The following is a 14,065-nucleotide window of genomic DNA, read 5'->3' as shown; positions in this document are numbered from 1 at the left end:
GAATTTCGCATCGCTCTCGCGGTACTTTGACGTCATGAAGTCGAACACAGACAATCTATTGTCACTGTTAACGGGCATCGATGTAATTTAATACCTTGAGATCTGTACACGTGAGGTGAGGTGTACCTGCATGCAGATTATTAAAACAGAAAGTAAATTTGATTGACGGCAAGTTAGACAACAGTTTATTTTAAACAAAGTTTTTCCAGATAAACAAAAATTATGTTTCCAGATAAAAAAATATGTTAAATAACAAAATATAATCTAGACACATAGTGACACTTTTCATATCACCTGATTATTGCACTTGATTAAATCTGATAGGAAACTTAAATATAATCTTTAGTTTAAATGGCCTTAAAAGCTATTACAGTATGCAATTGTCTACTTTTTAATTGGATATGGACTGTTATTAACACATTTTAATAAACGCCATCAAAAATTTATATCTGCTTTCTAAATGCAACATCACAGATTATAAACAAAGCCTATAATTCACATATTACACTTTTCTTGAACATACTACATTTGATAAAATGGTTCAGTTGAAACATTTAAACATACCAGGAAAGTGTGTGGACAACTTTACGTCATGGTGCATCATAAGACAGAAAGACATTTTTAGATCTATAAACTTTAGCACTGTCCTCTAGTTTCATTTTATTCACATACCATGAGCATTGCAAATTAAATTTAAGTTAATAACGAATCTGGCCCCAAGGATATAATCCAATCTCAGCATCACTGGATATATTATTGTCCCAAGAGATCTTAAACTTATATATACAGACACGTACATTGAGATTGATCCCAAATATGCTTTTCTCTCTGAATGAAGCTGAATGCCCTGATTATCTTTATTTATTGTGAACAATCTTAATGTTTAATTTATTGTACCAGGCTGTTATTAGTGTCTGGAATAATGAGGTAAACGTTGATGGTTTAAAAGAGGAATATCAGAGAGACGTGCAGTTCTTCAGCAGAATGGGTTTGGCGATCTCCAAGATGTCCAGGTTTGGGTCCAGTGATCTGCCCAAACCTTCCAGGACCATGATGGCAAACACCATAGATACAAAATTACTCTCCAACTTCACCTATCACAGAAAAGAGGGCATACATTCAAGATAAGAGGACATGATCAAGAAACAGACGTGATATGATACATAAACCTCAAAAGAGCATCTTAAATTACATTAGCCACTATTGTGTATGGCCCTTTATTTACTTAGAGAAGTGACCTTGGCCAGGTAATATCTAAAACTCTCACCTTGTGATGGATCAGTAAACCAAAAACCCGAGACAGCAGCTCAGCTACCTGAATCTACAAAAGAGTTTAGTCAGTTTTGAGCACCATGGGAAAAAGCACAAACTGGTATGTTTTTAAAGTAGGACTGTGTATTGCCATGGGCCTCACGATAAATGTGCTGCAATATATTGCGCTGCAATACATTACTTTTTAATCTAAAATGTAAAAAATAGAGCTGAAAACTTCTGGTGTGACACCTGGACATCAAATTCATAAATGTGTGTATTGCAAAATGTTGTCAGTGTGCTCTGAAATATATATTCAGCTATATTGAAATTAAACTGTGTTTCCAAACTGTAACATATAAGTTTTTGGGAAGAAACAAGTGTGTGTAACTCCCAACCTTTCCCAGAGAAAGAGTATCGCTGAGCGCATGATCCACTAATTCAGCCATCTCCTTCTTAAAGCGTGTCACATCCTGGCACTCATTGGCACGAGCGTGATGAAGAATTAACTCTGCCACCCGCTCACCCTACAGGAAAAGATACAACGAGGTTGACCAAAAGTACTGGTACATACAGTAACAAACAGAACCCATACCTTAAAAACATTTAATATTTATAATATAATAAGCACCATAAACACATATTTTGTTGCAGATTTTTTGCTCTCACCTGTTTGAGAACAACAGCAGTGAACACAGCTCTAAAGTTTTGCTTGTCTTCTTCGCTGAGCTGCGCGATGATGCCAGCGTCCAGCAGCACCAGCTGAAGAGGTGGAGGGTTCGGCCTCATGCTGACCACCACCGTGTCCCATAGATCAGTCAGAGTGGCCCTGTCACGCGGTTCCTCTCCTCTGTCCCCCTGGACCAGGATGTTCCCAGGATGGAGGTCACCATGGACAAAGTTATCTACAAACACCTGTGAGCAGATACACAAACCACTATTTTTTATTATTATAGGTCAGTATTTAATATAAATTATACTGATTAATCCACCAACCATTTTCAGAAGCAGATTTACACCCATCCTAGCGATTCTCTGCTTTACATCTGCTGGGACTTCAGAGCTCAGGTACTTAGAGATGGGCTCACTTTCCTGCAAGAATAAAAGTTTAAGCTCTTTTAAGAAATATAAAATGAGTTAAGAATATTTATCACAACCCCTTAACTACGGTCACCTCGTATGTTTCTACCAAGACGGTCCTTGTGACAAACGGCCGGAGCGGTGTCGGAAATTTCACATATTCCAGATCTCTAAAGTTCTTTTGAAACTTTTCAATGTTCTGGGCCTCAAACCGAAGATCAATCTGCAGCAAAGACACACAGTAAAGGATATAGTACATACATTGTCACCATTAATGGAGGTTATGTTATAAATGCATGCATTGGTACCTGTTTGGTCATAAGCTTCTCAAACTCTTGAACGATCTCGGGTAAACTGAGCCACTTGATGCCTGGTAAACAGTTGAGGAATAAACTTCCAGCTTTCATTAGAATCAAATCTATCTGCACCTGTCTTCTGATTCCAGGATGAAGAACCTGGTTGAAGAACAAACAGCTTCAAGAACTAGAAAATCTTCATGTCCACATAGCAATTTTATTTTAGCAACCTGCAAATAATGGTTGTATTACGCTGGTCATGCTGGCTTTTGTTATCAGCTAAACCAGATCAATCAGTTAGGCCAATTACCTAAACAGACTTATAAACCATGTAAAACTAGCTAACATGTTAAAAGTTTATCATTGATAATCTTTATCTAAATGACCTTAATTGCCACAGGTACCAGATGCTCATCCTCTTCTGAACATTCTCTCTGAATGATTGGTCGATCTGCAAAATCTCTCTCTCTGCTGTCTATGGTTTCTTCATCATCTTTGTACGTTTCCCAAAAGTTGCTCAACGTTCCTCCAAGACCAGGAATCTCCCAAGCCTCCATGAGATTGTTCTTATTCAGTTCCTCTACCAGTTTCTGGAATGCTGGATCATCCACATTTCCCACCCTGGCCTTGGCCCGATACACCTGTGCCACACAGCCCGATCCAACAGGCTCCTTACTATCAAATACAAACATCTGCCTCCAACCTTTCCCAAAAGCCCTCTGCAGACATTGCTTAGTGTGGGACCACGGATGAGGCTTCACCCGTACATGAAGCCTGGAGAACCGGTCGCAGAAGTCCTGCGAGAAGATATCCCGTCTGGTGCTGGCCCACTGGCCCAGCTTTATGAACGTAGGTCCAGAGGTCTCTGTGACCCAAAGCAGGGCGTCCAACCAATGAGACGCCCAGTGCTGAGAAATCACAGTCAGGGGATACAAAAGCAGAAGGGGGCTGAACTTCAAAAGAAGCACCAAGGAACGGAGCCCCAGGCGTAAAATAAACACCAATCTGTGGACCTGCACTCGGGCCACAGACTTTCTCTCCAAAATCCTCTGCTGACACACCACTTCTGGGGCAGAGGCAAATGCAATGCCACCTACAGTCCAACAGAAAAGCCCCACTTTGGGGACTTTATATAGAGGAGCACTTCTGACAAAAAAATGTCTTCTGACTGGGAGTCGAATCGACACAGATACCCTGTGGACTGTGCACCTAATGCTCTGCAAAAGATGCTTTGTGCAGAACGCAGACATTTTGACATTAAACAATTAAACTGTGTCTGCAGCCTGTTTATATTAGTTATTTTCTATCCAATGCCTTTTTCCATGCACATGCAGAATAACTTAAAGACCCTTCACTTTATAAGACTCTGAATTATTGCAAAATGCACGTGCATTATCGAGTATGCCACTAATACATACAAGACAGAAGAGAAACAATAATGTAACATTTACGTCACTGATGAGATGTTATAAAACCATGCACGTGTTGACACTCTCAAATTATTACAGCGATTACTGTGGCAAACACAGTTGATGGTGTAAACACGCTATTAAACTCTTTATATTAAATGTATATTATTGCATTCTTTGTCCCATATATCCACACCCATGCTGTTGAACTTCCCCTTGCTGTTTATCACATGCTTTCACCACGAATTAAATTAAATTCATTCAAATATTTGTTATGAAATGTTGCTCTTCACCGCTGGTCCGGCGGGTAAATCGCTCCGTGTTGGTTGTGAAAGATAACATCAGTTCCGGGGATATTATGCAAGGGGTAGAAAATTGTAAATAACAAAAAAGACCTTTCTGTCATTTTATTTGTAATGTTTTATCGTTACCTACAGTTGTAGCAAATAATTGTATTTTTATAATTATTATTATTAAAATGAAAAGTAAATAAAGTATTAAACGGTAAGTGAAAGAGTAACTGATATTTAAAGCAAACTCAGTAATCCTAAGCATCCGAAGAGAAAACATAAGTAAAAATTCTTTATCCCATAATCAGCTATGACCCATATTATACTGCAAAAAAATATATCTTCTCAAATGTTATTGTAAATATATTTAAAAATGTACAAAAATAGCCAAAAAATATGTAATGAAATATATATTGAAATATGTTTACAAAATGTATTTTTCACTAATATATATTTTGTATATTTTGAAATATATTTAAAAATAAAATATATTTTAAAGCATTTATATTAATTATATTTTGATCAGGAAAAATATAAAATTGAAAAATGTATTTGTTGTCCATGAAATATAAATTAATATATAAAGGTTAAAACTAAATATATTTTCAAATTCCAAAATATATTTAATTAATCTTTACTTTCTACAAAATGTATTTAGCATATATTTAAAACATATTTTTGGTTGTATTGGTTGTATTTTTTGACGTATGGGGAAGGTCATAAAATCTTCTAGTTAAATACTTTCTGTGTATTTAATTTACAGTTGACCCCAAATCCTGGCACGTGCATTTTTTAAGGGTTACGTAAGGTGACGGTTGGTTGTTGTAGTACTCCTTGAAAATTTAACAATTAAATACTACAATTTAACATTTATGTTTCTTTTACGCAATAAAATGTCATATGTGCGTCTGTGCGGCTTTGCGCCCTCTAGCGTTCAAACAACACAATGCTATGCGAATGACTGTGGGAGCTGGGAAAGTTGTCTGGAGCGCGGCACATGGGTGTGTTATTAATCGGTGTGTTTATCCAAAAAAGCCGACACAGTTGTTCAGTCGGATGCACTAAAGGACGAGGATACAGGTCAAGGTTGTGCTTTTCCAAAATAACGTCTGAAAAGTAAAATGTTGAAAGAAGTTTGTGAATATTTGTTTATAGTTTGCCCTTCGGGTCTCTGTCAAGTTACTCTGAAATAACCTGTTTGATAAGGCTGTTTGTATTTAAATGTGTTGAATAGTAATATTTTATGTATAATATAATATGCTATATTATATATGTGTTTTGGTTGTATTTGTTCATATATTCATTAAGTGCATATTGTTTTCTTTTCATTAGACTGAGGTTCTTGTTATCATCCTGATGACCTTCGGTCTCTGCTGATGTCTGGTGTTATTGTGTGTGAAGTTTTTTTTTTTTTTTCATTTATTTCTGGGATATATATGCATGCATTAATGTTATGCATTTTACAAAGTTTAGGGTAGATGAGATTTGACTTTAACACATACACAGCCTTGCACAAAAGATTAAAACAGGAACCAAACACATAGATTATATGAAGTCTGCAGACTCTCCGGTTAAATCGGCACGTAACTCGATCTCACTAAGATCTTCCTCCTCCTCTCTTGAATTTGAGCCAAAACCGTCCTAAAGACCCTCAATGTAATGTTAAAACCATCCACAAATGTTTAGCACACTGCGGGCAGGAATAAAACACAGTGAAAATTTTAAAGTAAGGGTTTTGATACGGTTCTTTGGTTCACCACAGATCCTCTTCTTATCTAGAAAAGTCTTTTGCTATCTAGAGTCCTTGAGCTCAGTTGGTGGTCTTTGGAGGTTAAAGCTTTGCCAAAACAAGTTATTCAGATCACTTTTAGTTTATTTTTTTTCTAAAGCATCACCACACAGTTTTCCTCAAGTTTGGCTTGATTTCACTCAGTCTTCATTAAGAACTTAGAAAATACAAAAAAGTAAAGAAAGTGTCTCATCTATTTCTATCAAGATGTCTGATATATTCACATTTTATAGCCCATCTGGGTCTATTTTTAATAGAGATGCACCAATATAAAATTTTTACACCGATTCCGATTGCCGATAATTCAGACTGATATCTGACATTAGCGATACTGGTAGTTTGGTAGTTATATTAACTTGCATTAACCAAATTCTGAAGATAACATTTTCTGAATGTTTTTCATTTATTTAATAACCATTAATATTGAACATTAAACTATTGATGGTTTTTTTTACATACACAAAGCTCAAATCTAATGCATTTTCCTGTTTTCTTTTGATTGACAGGATATATCGGCCATGATGACTATTGGCTGTTTTTAAACTATCATCCAATAGTGTGAAAAAAAGCTTTTATCATCCGATACCGATTCAGGGTTTCCTGCAGAAAATGTGTTAGTTAAGGTGGTAGGGTTTGGCGGGTGGGCGGGGGGCGAGGCATTTAAAGGGGCGGGGCGTCATCATGATGAAAAATATATATTTTTATTTAAAACACTTAAATAAAACTTAATTTTGAAGAAACTTTCAAAGAATTTTTATTTTTTTTTGGATGACCTAGTTAAGGCGGTAGGGTTTCCCAGTTTAGGCGGGCCGCCCAAACTGCAAAGTGCTGCGGGAAACCCTGCCGAATATAGGCCGATATATCGGTACATCTCAAATTTTTATATCATGTAAATAAAAATTTCTTCTTTAATTGTCTTTACTGTATGTCCGGCTTTTAATGTCTTTAGTGACATACATCCACGAAAAATGAGCTTGAGATCAAAAATCATCGTAAAAATGTTTTAGAAAATGTAAAAAGTTTTGAGAAGAGCTTAAAGCGTAACTAAACTCCTGGTCAGAGCCTGACTCCGCCCACTGGCAATATTTGAAAAATGCAAGAAAAGTGGGCAGATCCCAACGGAGATAGAGGGGATGAACTAAGCTCGTACCAAGTGTGTGGTGAGATCATAACAGGGGCGTGGTGAGCTTGAACCTGCTTACGTCACGAGTCATTTTTTGGACCCAACATCCAATAGGAAAATTCAACTGCAGTAGCCACCGTTCAACCTGAAGAGGGCAGCACTCAGACGTTTTTACACCATATATTGCAGTATTGAAACACTTTATACCCAAATGTCAAAAAAGTTACTAAAATCAATGAACAGCACTAATAAAACATCATTCTTACAGAACATTAACTAAAAAAAGTTGGTTTAGGGTTTAGTTACTCTTTAAGCTTTATTTGTCGCTGCTTGCTTTTTATTTTGTTGTGTAATGCATTCAGAGAATCCCAGATTTTTCTTTTTATGAATTATTATTATTAAATGATTTGCAAAGGTCTCGTGAGATTACTGAAGTCTTATTCTCAGCGTAAACATGAGTAGAAAACATTTTATTTTCATTTCATCAATTAAGACATCAATGAGATCTCATTGTTTTTTTTCCACAGGAAGATTTTTCAAGTAACTTTCCAGGGAAACTATATCCGCTGCTCAGACGGATGGATGGAATTTTTCTGGCTCCGTAAAGCAGGACACTCCGTCTCTACGGCAACCAGGCATCCAATCGCTTGGCCAGCTGCAGATTAGTTCAGCAGTGGGGGGTTTGGAGGTGGGGAAAGACTCCGATGGGAAAGATGAGGAGTAGGGGGGTGGAAATGGGGCGGCAGGAAGGCAGAAACACTGGAGAAGATAAAGTTGCTTGCAGCTGGATTTGAAGTCTAACAGAGCGACTGTGCCGCTGTTCCTGAGCTCACAGCCGGTTTGTGGAATAAACCACGGCAGGCTCGGAGGAAAATAAGGATTTAATCGGAAAAGAGAGTCTTTGAAAGAGGGATATAGCTGCTCGGATCATGAGAGTGGATGCCGTCTTTCCTGGGATCGGATTTCACAAAATGAGAAACCACTGCAGTTCTGCAGAGCTCAAGCAACAGAGCGAGGTGTGTGTGTGTGTGTGTTTATTTAGTCTTATACTTTAATTTTCCCAAAATCTAACTTTTTTAGAGATGTGCTCAAAGGTAAAGATGTTTATTGTAACAAAGTAAAAAGAAGTAATGATGTTTTCTTTTAGGGTTAGTCAGGGATTATTATTGCCCATTAAACAACCCTAAACAAATTAATGTGAATGACAACTTTGAATTTACTTTTCAGAAGTGATTGTAGTTTGTGCCGGTTACTTGTACACAAGTCATAGAAGTGAACTAGTTTGAGAAACTAGTTTGAACTGATGCAAATAGATGGTGTGTAATTGAATAAATGCAGAACGGTTTGGCTTCTTTAGACATCTGAACGGAGAGAAAACAAGAGAGAGATTTATTAAAAAAAAAAACACTTTAATCAAGATTCAGATGAGATAGAAACCTGTCTGTACTTAAACTACCAAAAGTGGTCAGCATAAAGTCATAACATCAATAATATCCCATTCCATCCATAATAATCCCAAATAAGGCCAAAAAGAACCAAGTGTTTGAACTTGCATTGAATCGGTCTTATTTTTGGAGTTATATTTAGTTAAAGTATTATTTTATTTTCTATAATTGAATTTATGAGTGGGACATTCCTAATTCTGTTAGCTAATACTGTGACTCACTATCATGCTTTTAGCACTAACTTTTTTAGGATTAAAATATTTTTGTAGCAAGACACAAAAATAATCCCATGGTTTTTCCAATATGATGCAACTTTAAACTTCAAGTTGAGCAATTTGGTTAAATTCCAAGAATGAAAACAGGTACAGTGCTAGTAAATCCAGACCAAAACTAAAATAGAAATACGATTTTTTTTTTTCATTTAAAAGCATAATCAAATTAACCTAATGAAGTGAGCTTCTTTCATAGTGGGCATCATTAGCAAAACAAATATTGTTGTAAATTGTTTGCAAAACCATACTAACCTAAATTTAACACAGTTTACATTTACGCATTTGACAGCATTTGCGTTCAATGTTGTTATCAGTATTCGTTTTCCCTGGGGATTGAACCCATGACCTTTGTGTTGCTTATGCAATGCTCTGTCCATTAAGCTATAGAAACACTTTTACACATTCATGTAAAGGGATACTAAATCAAAAATGACTCATAGTAGCATAAAAGAATACAATGGAAGTCAATGGGGCCTCTGGTCGGTTACAGACATTCCTCAAAATATCTTCTTTTGTGTTCATCAGAACAAAGACATTTATACAGGTTTGTAACAACATGAGGGAGAGTAAATGATGAGATAATTTTTATTTTTGGGTGAACTATCCCTTTAACTTCATGCATTGAATGTGTGCATGTGTGCGCAGCGATGGTTTCTGGGTAAAAGTCTTTGACTGCAGGCCTGTTTAATACACTGAGTTGTTTATATTGTCCATCATGCTCTGCTCTGTGACTAATGGCTTTACTCTAAATAACTGTAAGCAGTATTCATGAGGTCAGACGATGAAACTGAAAGAAAGGAACCCATGGCCAGCAGTTGAATATTATTACTTTTATCTCTTTTGATGAGTTGTTTGTAACTGGAACTGTATGCAGAACTGGATTTTTACACTTTGTCAATGTGTTGCTATGCAGTTGCTAAGGAGTTCTAAATGGCTGTCAGTGTGTTGCTATGGAGTTGTTAAGGGGCTTTGAGTGGTTGTTAGTACATTGCTATGCAGTTGCTAAGGGTTTTTTGACGCCGTGTGTTGCTATACAATTGTTAAGGGGTTTTGAGTGGTTGCTAGTGTGTTGCTATGCAGTTGTTAAGGAGTTTTAAATGGTTGTTAGTGGGTTGCTATGCACTAATGGAGGGGTTTTGACTCATTAGTACGTTGCTATGCAGATGCTTAGGGGTTTCTTAATGGCGGTCAATGTGTTGCTATGGAGTTGTTAAGGGGTTTTGAGTGGTTGTTGTTAGTGCGTTGCTATGCACTTGCTAAGGTTTTTTTGACTTAGTGTGTTGGAGTTGTTAAGGGGTTTTGAGTGGTTGTTAGTGCGTTGCTATGCACTTGCTAAGGTTTTTTTGACTTAGTGTGTTGGAGTTTTTAAGGGTTTTTTGACTCAGTGTGTTGCTATACAATTGTTAAGGGGTTTTGAGTGGTTGTTAGTGCGTTGCTATGCTTTTGCTAATGGGTATTGAGTGGTTGTGAGTGCGTTGCTATGCACTAACTGGGGGTTTTGACTCGTTGGTGCGTTGCTATGCAGTTGTTAAGGGGTTCTAAAAGTCTGTCAATGTGTTGCTATGCAGTTGCTAAGGAGTTCTAAATGGCTGTCAGTGTGTTGCTATGGAGTTGTTAAGGGGCTTTGAGAGGTTGTTTGTACATTGCTATGCAGTTGCTAAGGGTTTTTTGACGCTGTGTGTTGCTATACAATTATTAAGGGGTTTTGAGTGGTTGCTAGTGTGTTGCTTTGCAGTTGTTAAGGAGTTTTAAATGGTTGTTAGTGGGTTGCTATGCCCTAATGGAGGGGTTTTGACTCGTTAGTACGTTGCTATGCAGATGCTTAGGGGTTTCTTAATGGCGGTCAATGTGTTGCTATGGAGTTGTTAAGGGGTTTTGAGTGGTTGTTGTTAGTGCGTTGCTATGCACCTGCTAAGGTTTTTTTGACTTAGTGTGTTGGAGTTGTTAAGGGGTTTTGAGTGTTGTAGTGCGTTGCTATGCACTTGCTAAGGTTTTTTTGACTTAGTGTGTTGGAGTTGTTAAGGGGTTTTGAGTGGTTGTTAGTGCGTTGCTATGCACTTGCTAAGGTTTTTTTGACTTAGTGTGTTGGAGTTGTTAAGGGTTTTTTGACTCAGTGTGTTGCTATACAATTGTTAAAGGAGCATTTCACCTGTGGAAACATTAGTCTTTATTATAAGTAAATCATATCTGTAGTCTAAATGTAACATAAATTTCGAATTTGGTGCCTATTTGACCGAGAAAAGGAGTGTTTGTAGTCTCACCCCCTCTACAAAAATATTTTTACATCATTGAAAGAAGGAAGTGCAACACTGAAATCCATATTTCTCCTGTCTCAGGGGAAACAGAGGGAATGATGCACAACCATTCAAAAACATGACTGGGTTTCTAACTATACACAGCTTAATGCAAATGGGTGAAGTGTCCCTTTAAGGGGTTTTGAGTGGTTGTTAGTGCGTTGCTATGCTTTTGCTAATGGGTATTGAGTGGTTGTGAGTGCGTTGCTATGCACTAACTGGGGGTTTTGACTCGTTGGTGCGTTGCTATGCAGTTGTTAAGGGGTTCTAAACATTTGTCAATGTGTTGCTATGCAGTTGCCAAGGGGTTTTAAATGGCTGTCAATGTGTTGCTATGCAGTTGCTAAGGGGTTCTAAAGTCTTTTCTATGCAGTTGCTAAGGGGTTCTAAATGGCTGTCAATGTGTTGCTATGCAGTTGCTAAGGGGTTCTAAATGGCTGTCAATGTGTTGCTGTGCAGTCGTTAAGGGATTTTGATCTGTTAGTTTGTTGCTATGCAGTTGTTAAGGGGTTCTAAAACTCTGTCAATGTGTTGCTATGCAGTTGCTAAGGGGTTCTAAATGACTGTTAATGTGTTGCTGTGCAGTCGTTAAGGGATTTTGATCTGTTAGTTTGTTGCTATGCAGTTGTTAAGAGGTTTTGAGTGGTTGTTAGTGTGTTGCTATCCATTTAGTAAGAGGTTAGTAGTTTGTTGCTATGCAACTGCTAAGGGGTTTTGAGTGGCTGTAAAGCTAGAAGCATAGTCCTGTTTTTACGCATAATTTCGTCATCAAAATAATTCAAGCATGTGCATATAGGAGAATGTAGTATGTAGCCCAGGAGGAAAGCATTACGTTTTGTCGCATTGCGCATGCGTCGAGCATACACGTACAAGTCAAATAAACTATGCTTTGCAAGGCTGTGCGTTCGACTGAGCGCATACGTTTGTGTACATGTAAAAAACAAACTATAATATGGGATGTAGTGTGTTGTTATGGAGTTAGTAGAAGGTTGTTCGTACGTTAAAGTGCTAAGGGGTTCTCAGTGGTTTTCTAGGATGATCTGTGTTGCTTACTGTACTTACTGTAAGGTAAAAATGACTCAAGTCCTTCAATTACTGTAAATCTAAGGGAGTATTTTGCTTTTTACATTTTCCGTCAATGAAAACCAGTGCTTAAAGAGGTTTGTTCAAAGTCATTATCCATAATAATACCAATGCTTTCCTTATACGTTGTGTGACTTTGTGGCAGTGTTTGATATCCTGTGACATCTGTCTCTATTGTGTCGGGTTTGTAGAGGCGTCATACACATGTAAATGTATTTTGCTTCAGTCCACATGCTTCGGTGTCGCTCTGACCGTGGAGTCCCGCTCCGCCACCGTACGATAGACAGGACTTTCAAACCACCTGCTGAGTTTCCCTACTGACATTCCCGTCCTGAGCTCATCGCACCGTCGGGCAGAGTCGCCGCAGTCCGTCTCCATGGCAACAGGTGCAGAATGCGCCCCACGGTGCATGTGAGGGAATTCCGACCGCTCGGGATTCTGTGAGCTCCGGGGCTTTGTGTCCGAGTGGAAGGGAACAGATCACAGATGCTGTGATTACTGACTCCCCCTCCTTCTTTTATAACTCTAAGAGTTTCCAGCCCCCACTGCTTATGGACCCGGGCCTGCAAGCTGTCGGCTTGATGCCGTCTCCGTCAGGGTTCAGTGGGTTTTGTAGTGCTGTTCCATCTCACACTTGTAGAAAGGAAAATAAAGTGGGAAAACTTGAAGAAATGTTGAGCCTGGTCTAATTATCAGGTTATTTTACTAATGCAGTCTTGATGTTAGGAAAGGATGTGAGATGGAGTGAATAAAAAAAAGGAAGAATGTGGGTGAGGCCGAGTCAAACAGTCCATTCTTCTTCTCCATCTGGAACAAGAGATGTTTCATCTTCTTCTTCTAGCGTGGGTGGTTTAAAATACCCCATCACCTTCTTAAAAACTTTGAAACTGCCTTCTTCTCTCTGCTTTGCACACATTAAATCTGTAACCAATTACAGCTGGAACCAGCAGAACGTCCAAGATGTGTTGCCTGAAGGCCTTTTCACATGACTCATGTCAGCGCTCCTCGGTGCATTGAACTTCATGAAGTCAAGCTAGATCCTGTGTGACACCGACCTTCCAAAGCAAAGCCAATGAAGAGCATTAGGAGTCTTTACATTTCAATCAACTCTGTGAAAGCGATGCTGCAGAGGTTGAAGTATTTAAAGAAGGCTTTTGATAAATGCATAAATCTATTGGTTGGAAAAAAGATTTTAAATGGAGGCGTATCAGATTATTTAGTCAATGGTTGTAAATATTAAAGGGGCCATGGCATGAAAATCTGACTTTTTCCATGTTTAAGTGCTATGATTGGGTCCCCAGTGCTTCTATCAACCTACAACCTTGTGCCATGGCCCCTTTAAGGTTAAAGACTTTTTTAAGATGTCAAATAAATCTTTGGTGTCCCCAGAGAACATATGTGAAGTTTTAGCTATAATTTTTTAAGTAATTTTTATTATAACATGTTAAAATTACCTTTTTGTAGGTTTGAGCAAAAATTTGCTGTTTCCTTTTAAATGCAAATGTGCTGATCTCTGCACTAAATGGCAGTGCCGTGGTTGGATAGTGCAGATTAAGGGGCGGTATTATCCCCTTCTGACATCACAAGCGGAGCCAAATTTCAATGAGCTATTTTTTCACATGCTTGCAGAGAATGGTTTACCAAAACTAAGTTACTGGGTTGATCCTTTTCACATTTTCTAGGTTGGTAGAAGCACTGGGGACTCAATTATAGCACTTAAACATGGAAAAACT

At 38.0% G+C, this 14,065-nt stretch overlaps 2 protein-coding genes across 2 annotated transcripts in view; one reads left to right on the top strand and one right to left on the bottom strand.

Annotated features, from left to right (window-relative positions):
- Positions 1–172: 172 nt before the first annotated feature.
- Positions 173–4,348, bottom strand: adck2 (aarF domain containing kinase 2). Its single transcript, XM_065277390.1, has 8 exons — positions 3,014–4,348; positions 2,640–2,786; positions 2,426–2,554; positions 2,248–2,343; positions 1,921–2,166; positions 1,650–1,778; positions 1,268–1,321; positions 173–1,094 (listed from the first exon to the last, which is right to left on the bottom strand). Exons 1-8 carry the CDS (start codon positions 3,875–3,877, stop codon positions 957–959), a joined length of 1,803 nt encoding a protein of 600 aa, XP_065133462.1. The 5' UTR covers positions 3,878–4,348; the 3' UTR covers positions 173–956.
- A 3,624-nt stretch (positions 4,349–7,972) lies between these two features.
- LOC135768205 (DENN domain-containing protein 2A) overlaps positions 7,973–14,065 on the top strand; it is a 45,829-nt gene continuing 39,736 nt past the window's right edge. The window contains exon 1 of the mRNA XM_065277389.2: positions 7,973–8,254. The gene's annotated coding sequence lies outside the window, so the exon portion shown is untranslated. The remainder of the gene's footprint in view (positions 8,255–14,065) is intronic.

The sequence above is a fragment of the Paramisgurnus dabryanus genome, chromosome 23 (assembly GCF_030506205.2).
Source record: "Paramisgurnus dabryanus chromosome 23, PD_genome_1.1, whole genome shotgun sequence".
In the NCBI taxonomy this organism is placed as follows: Eukaryota; Metazoa; Chordata; class Actinopteri; order Cypriniformes; family Cobitidae; genus Paramisgurnus; species Paramisgurnus dabryanus.
This window is presented reverse-complemented; position numbering and strand designations above follow the sequence as displayed.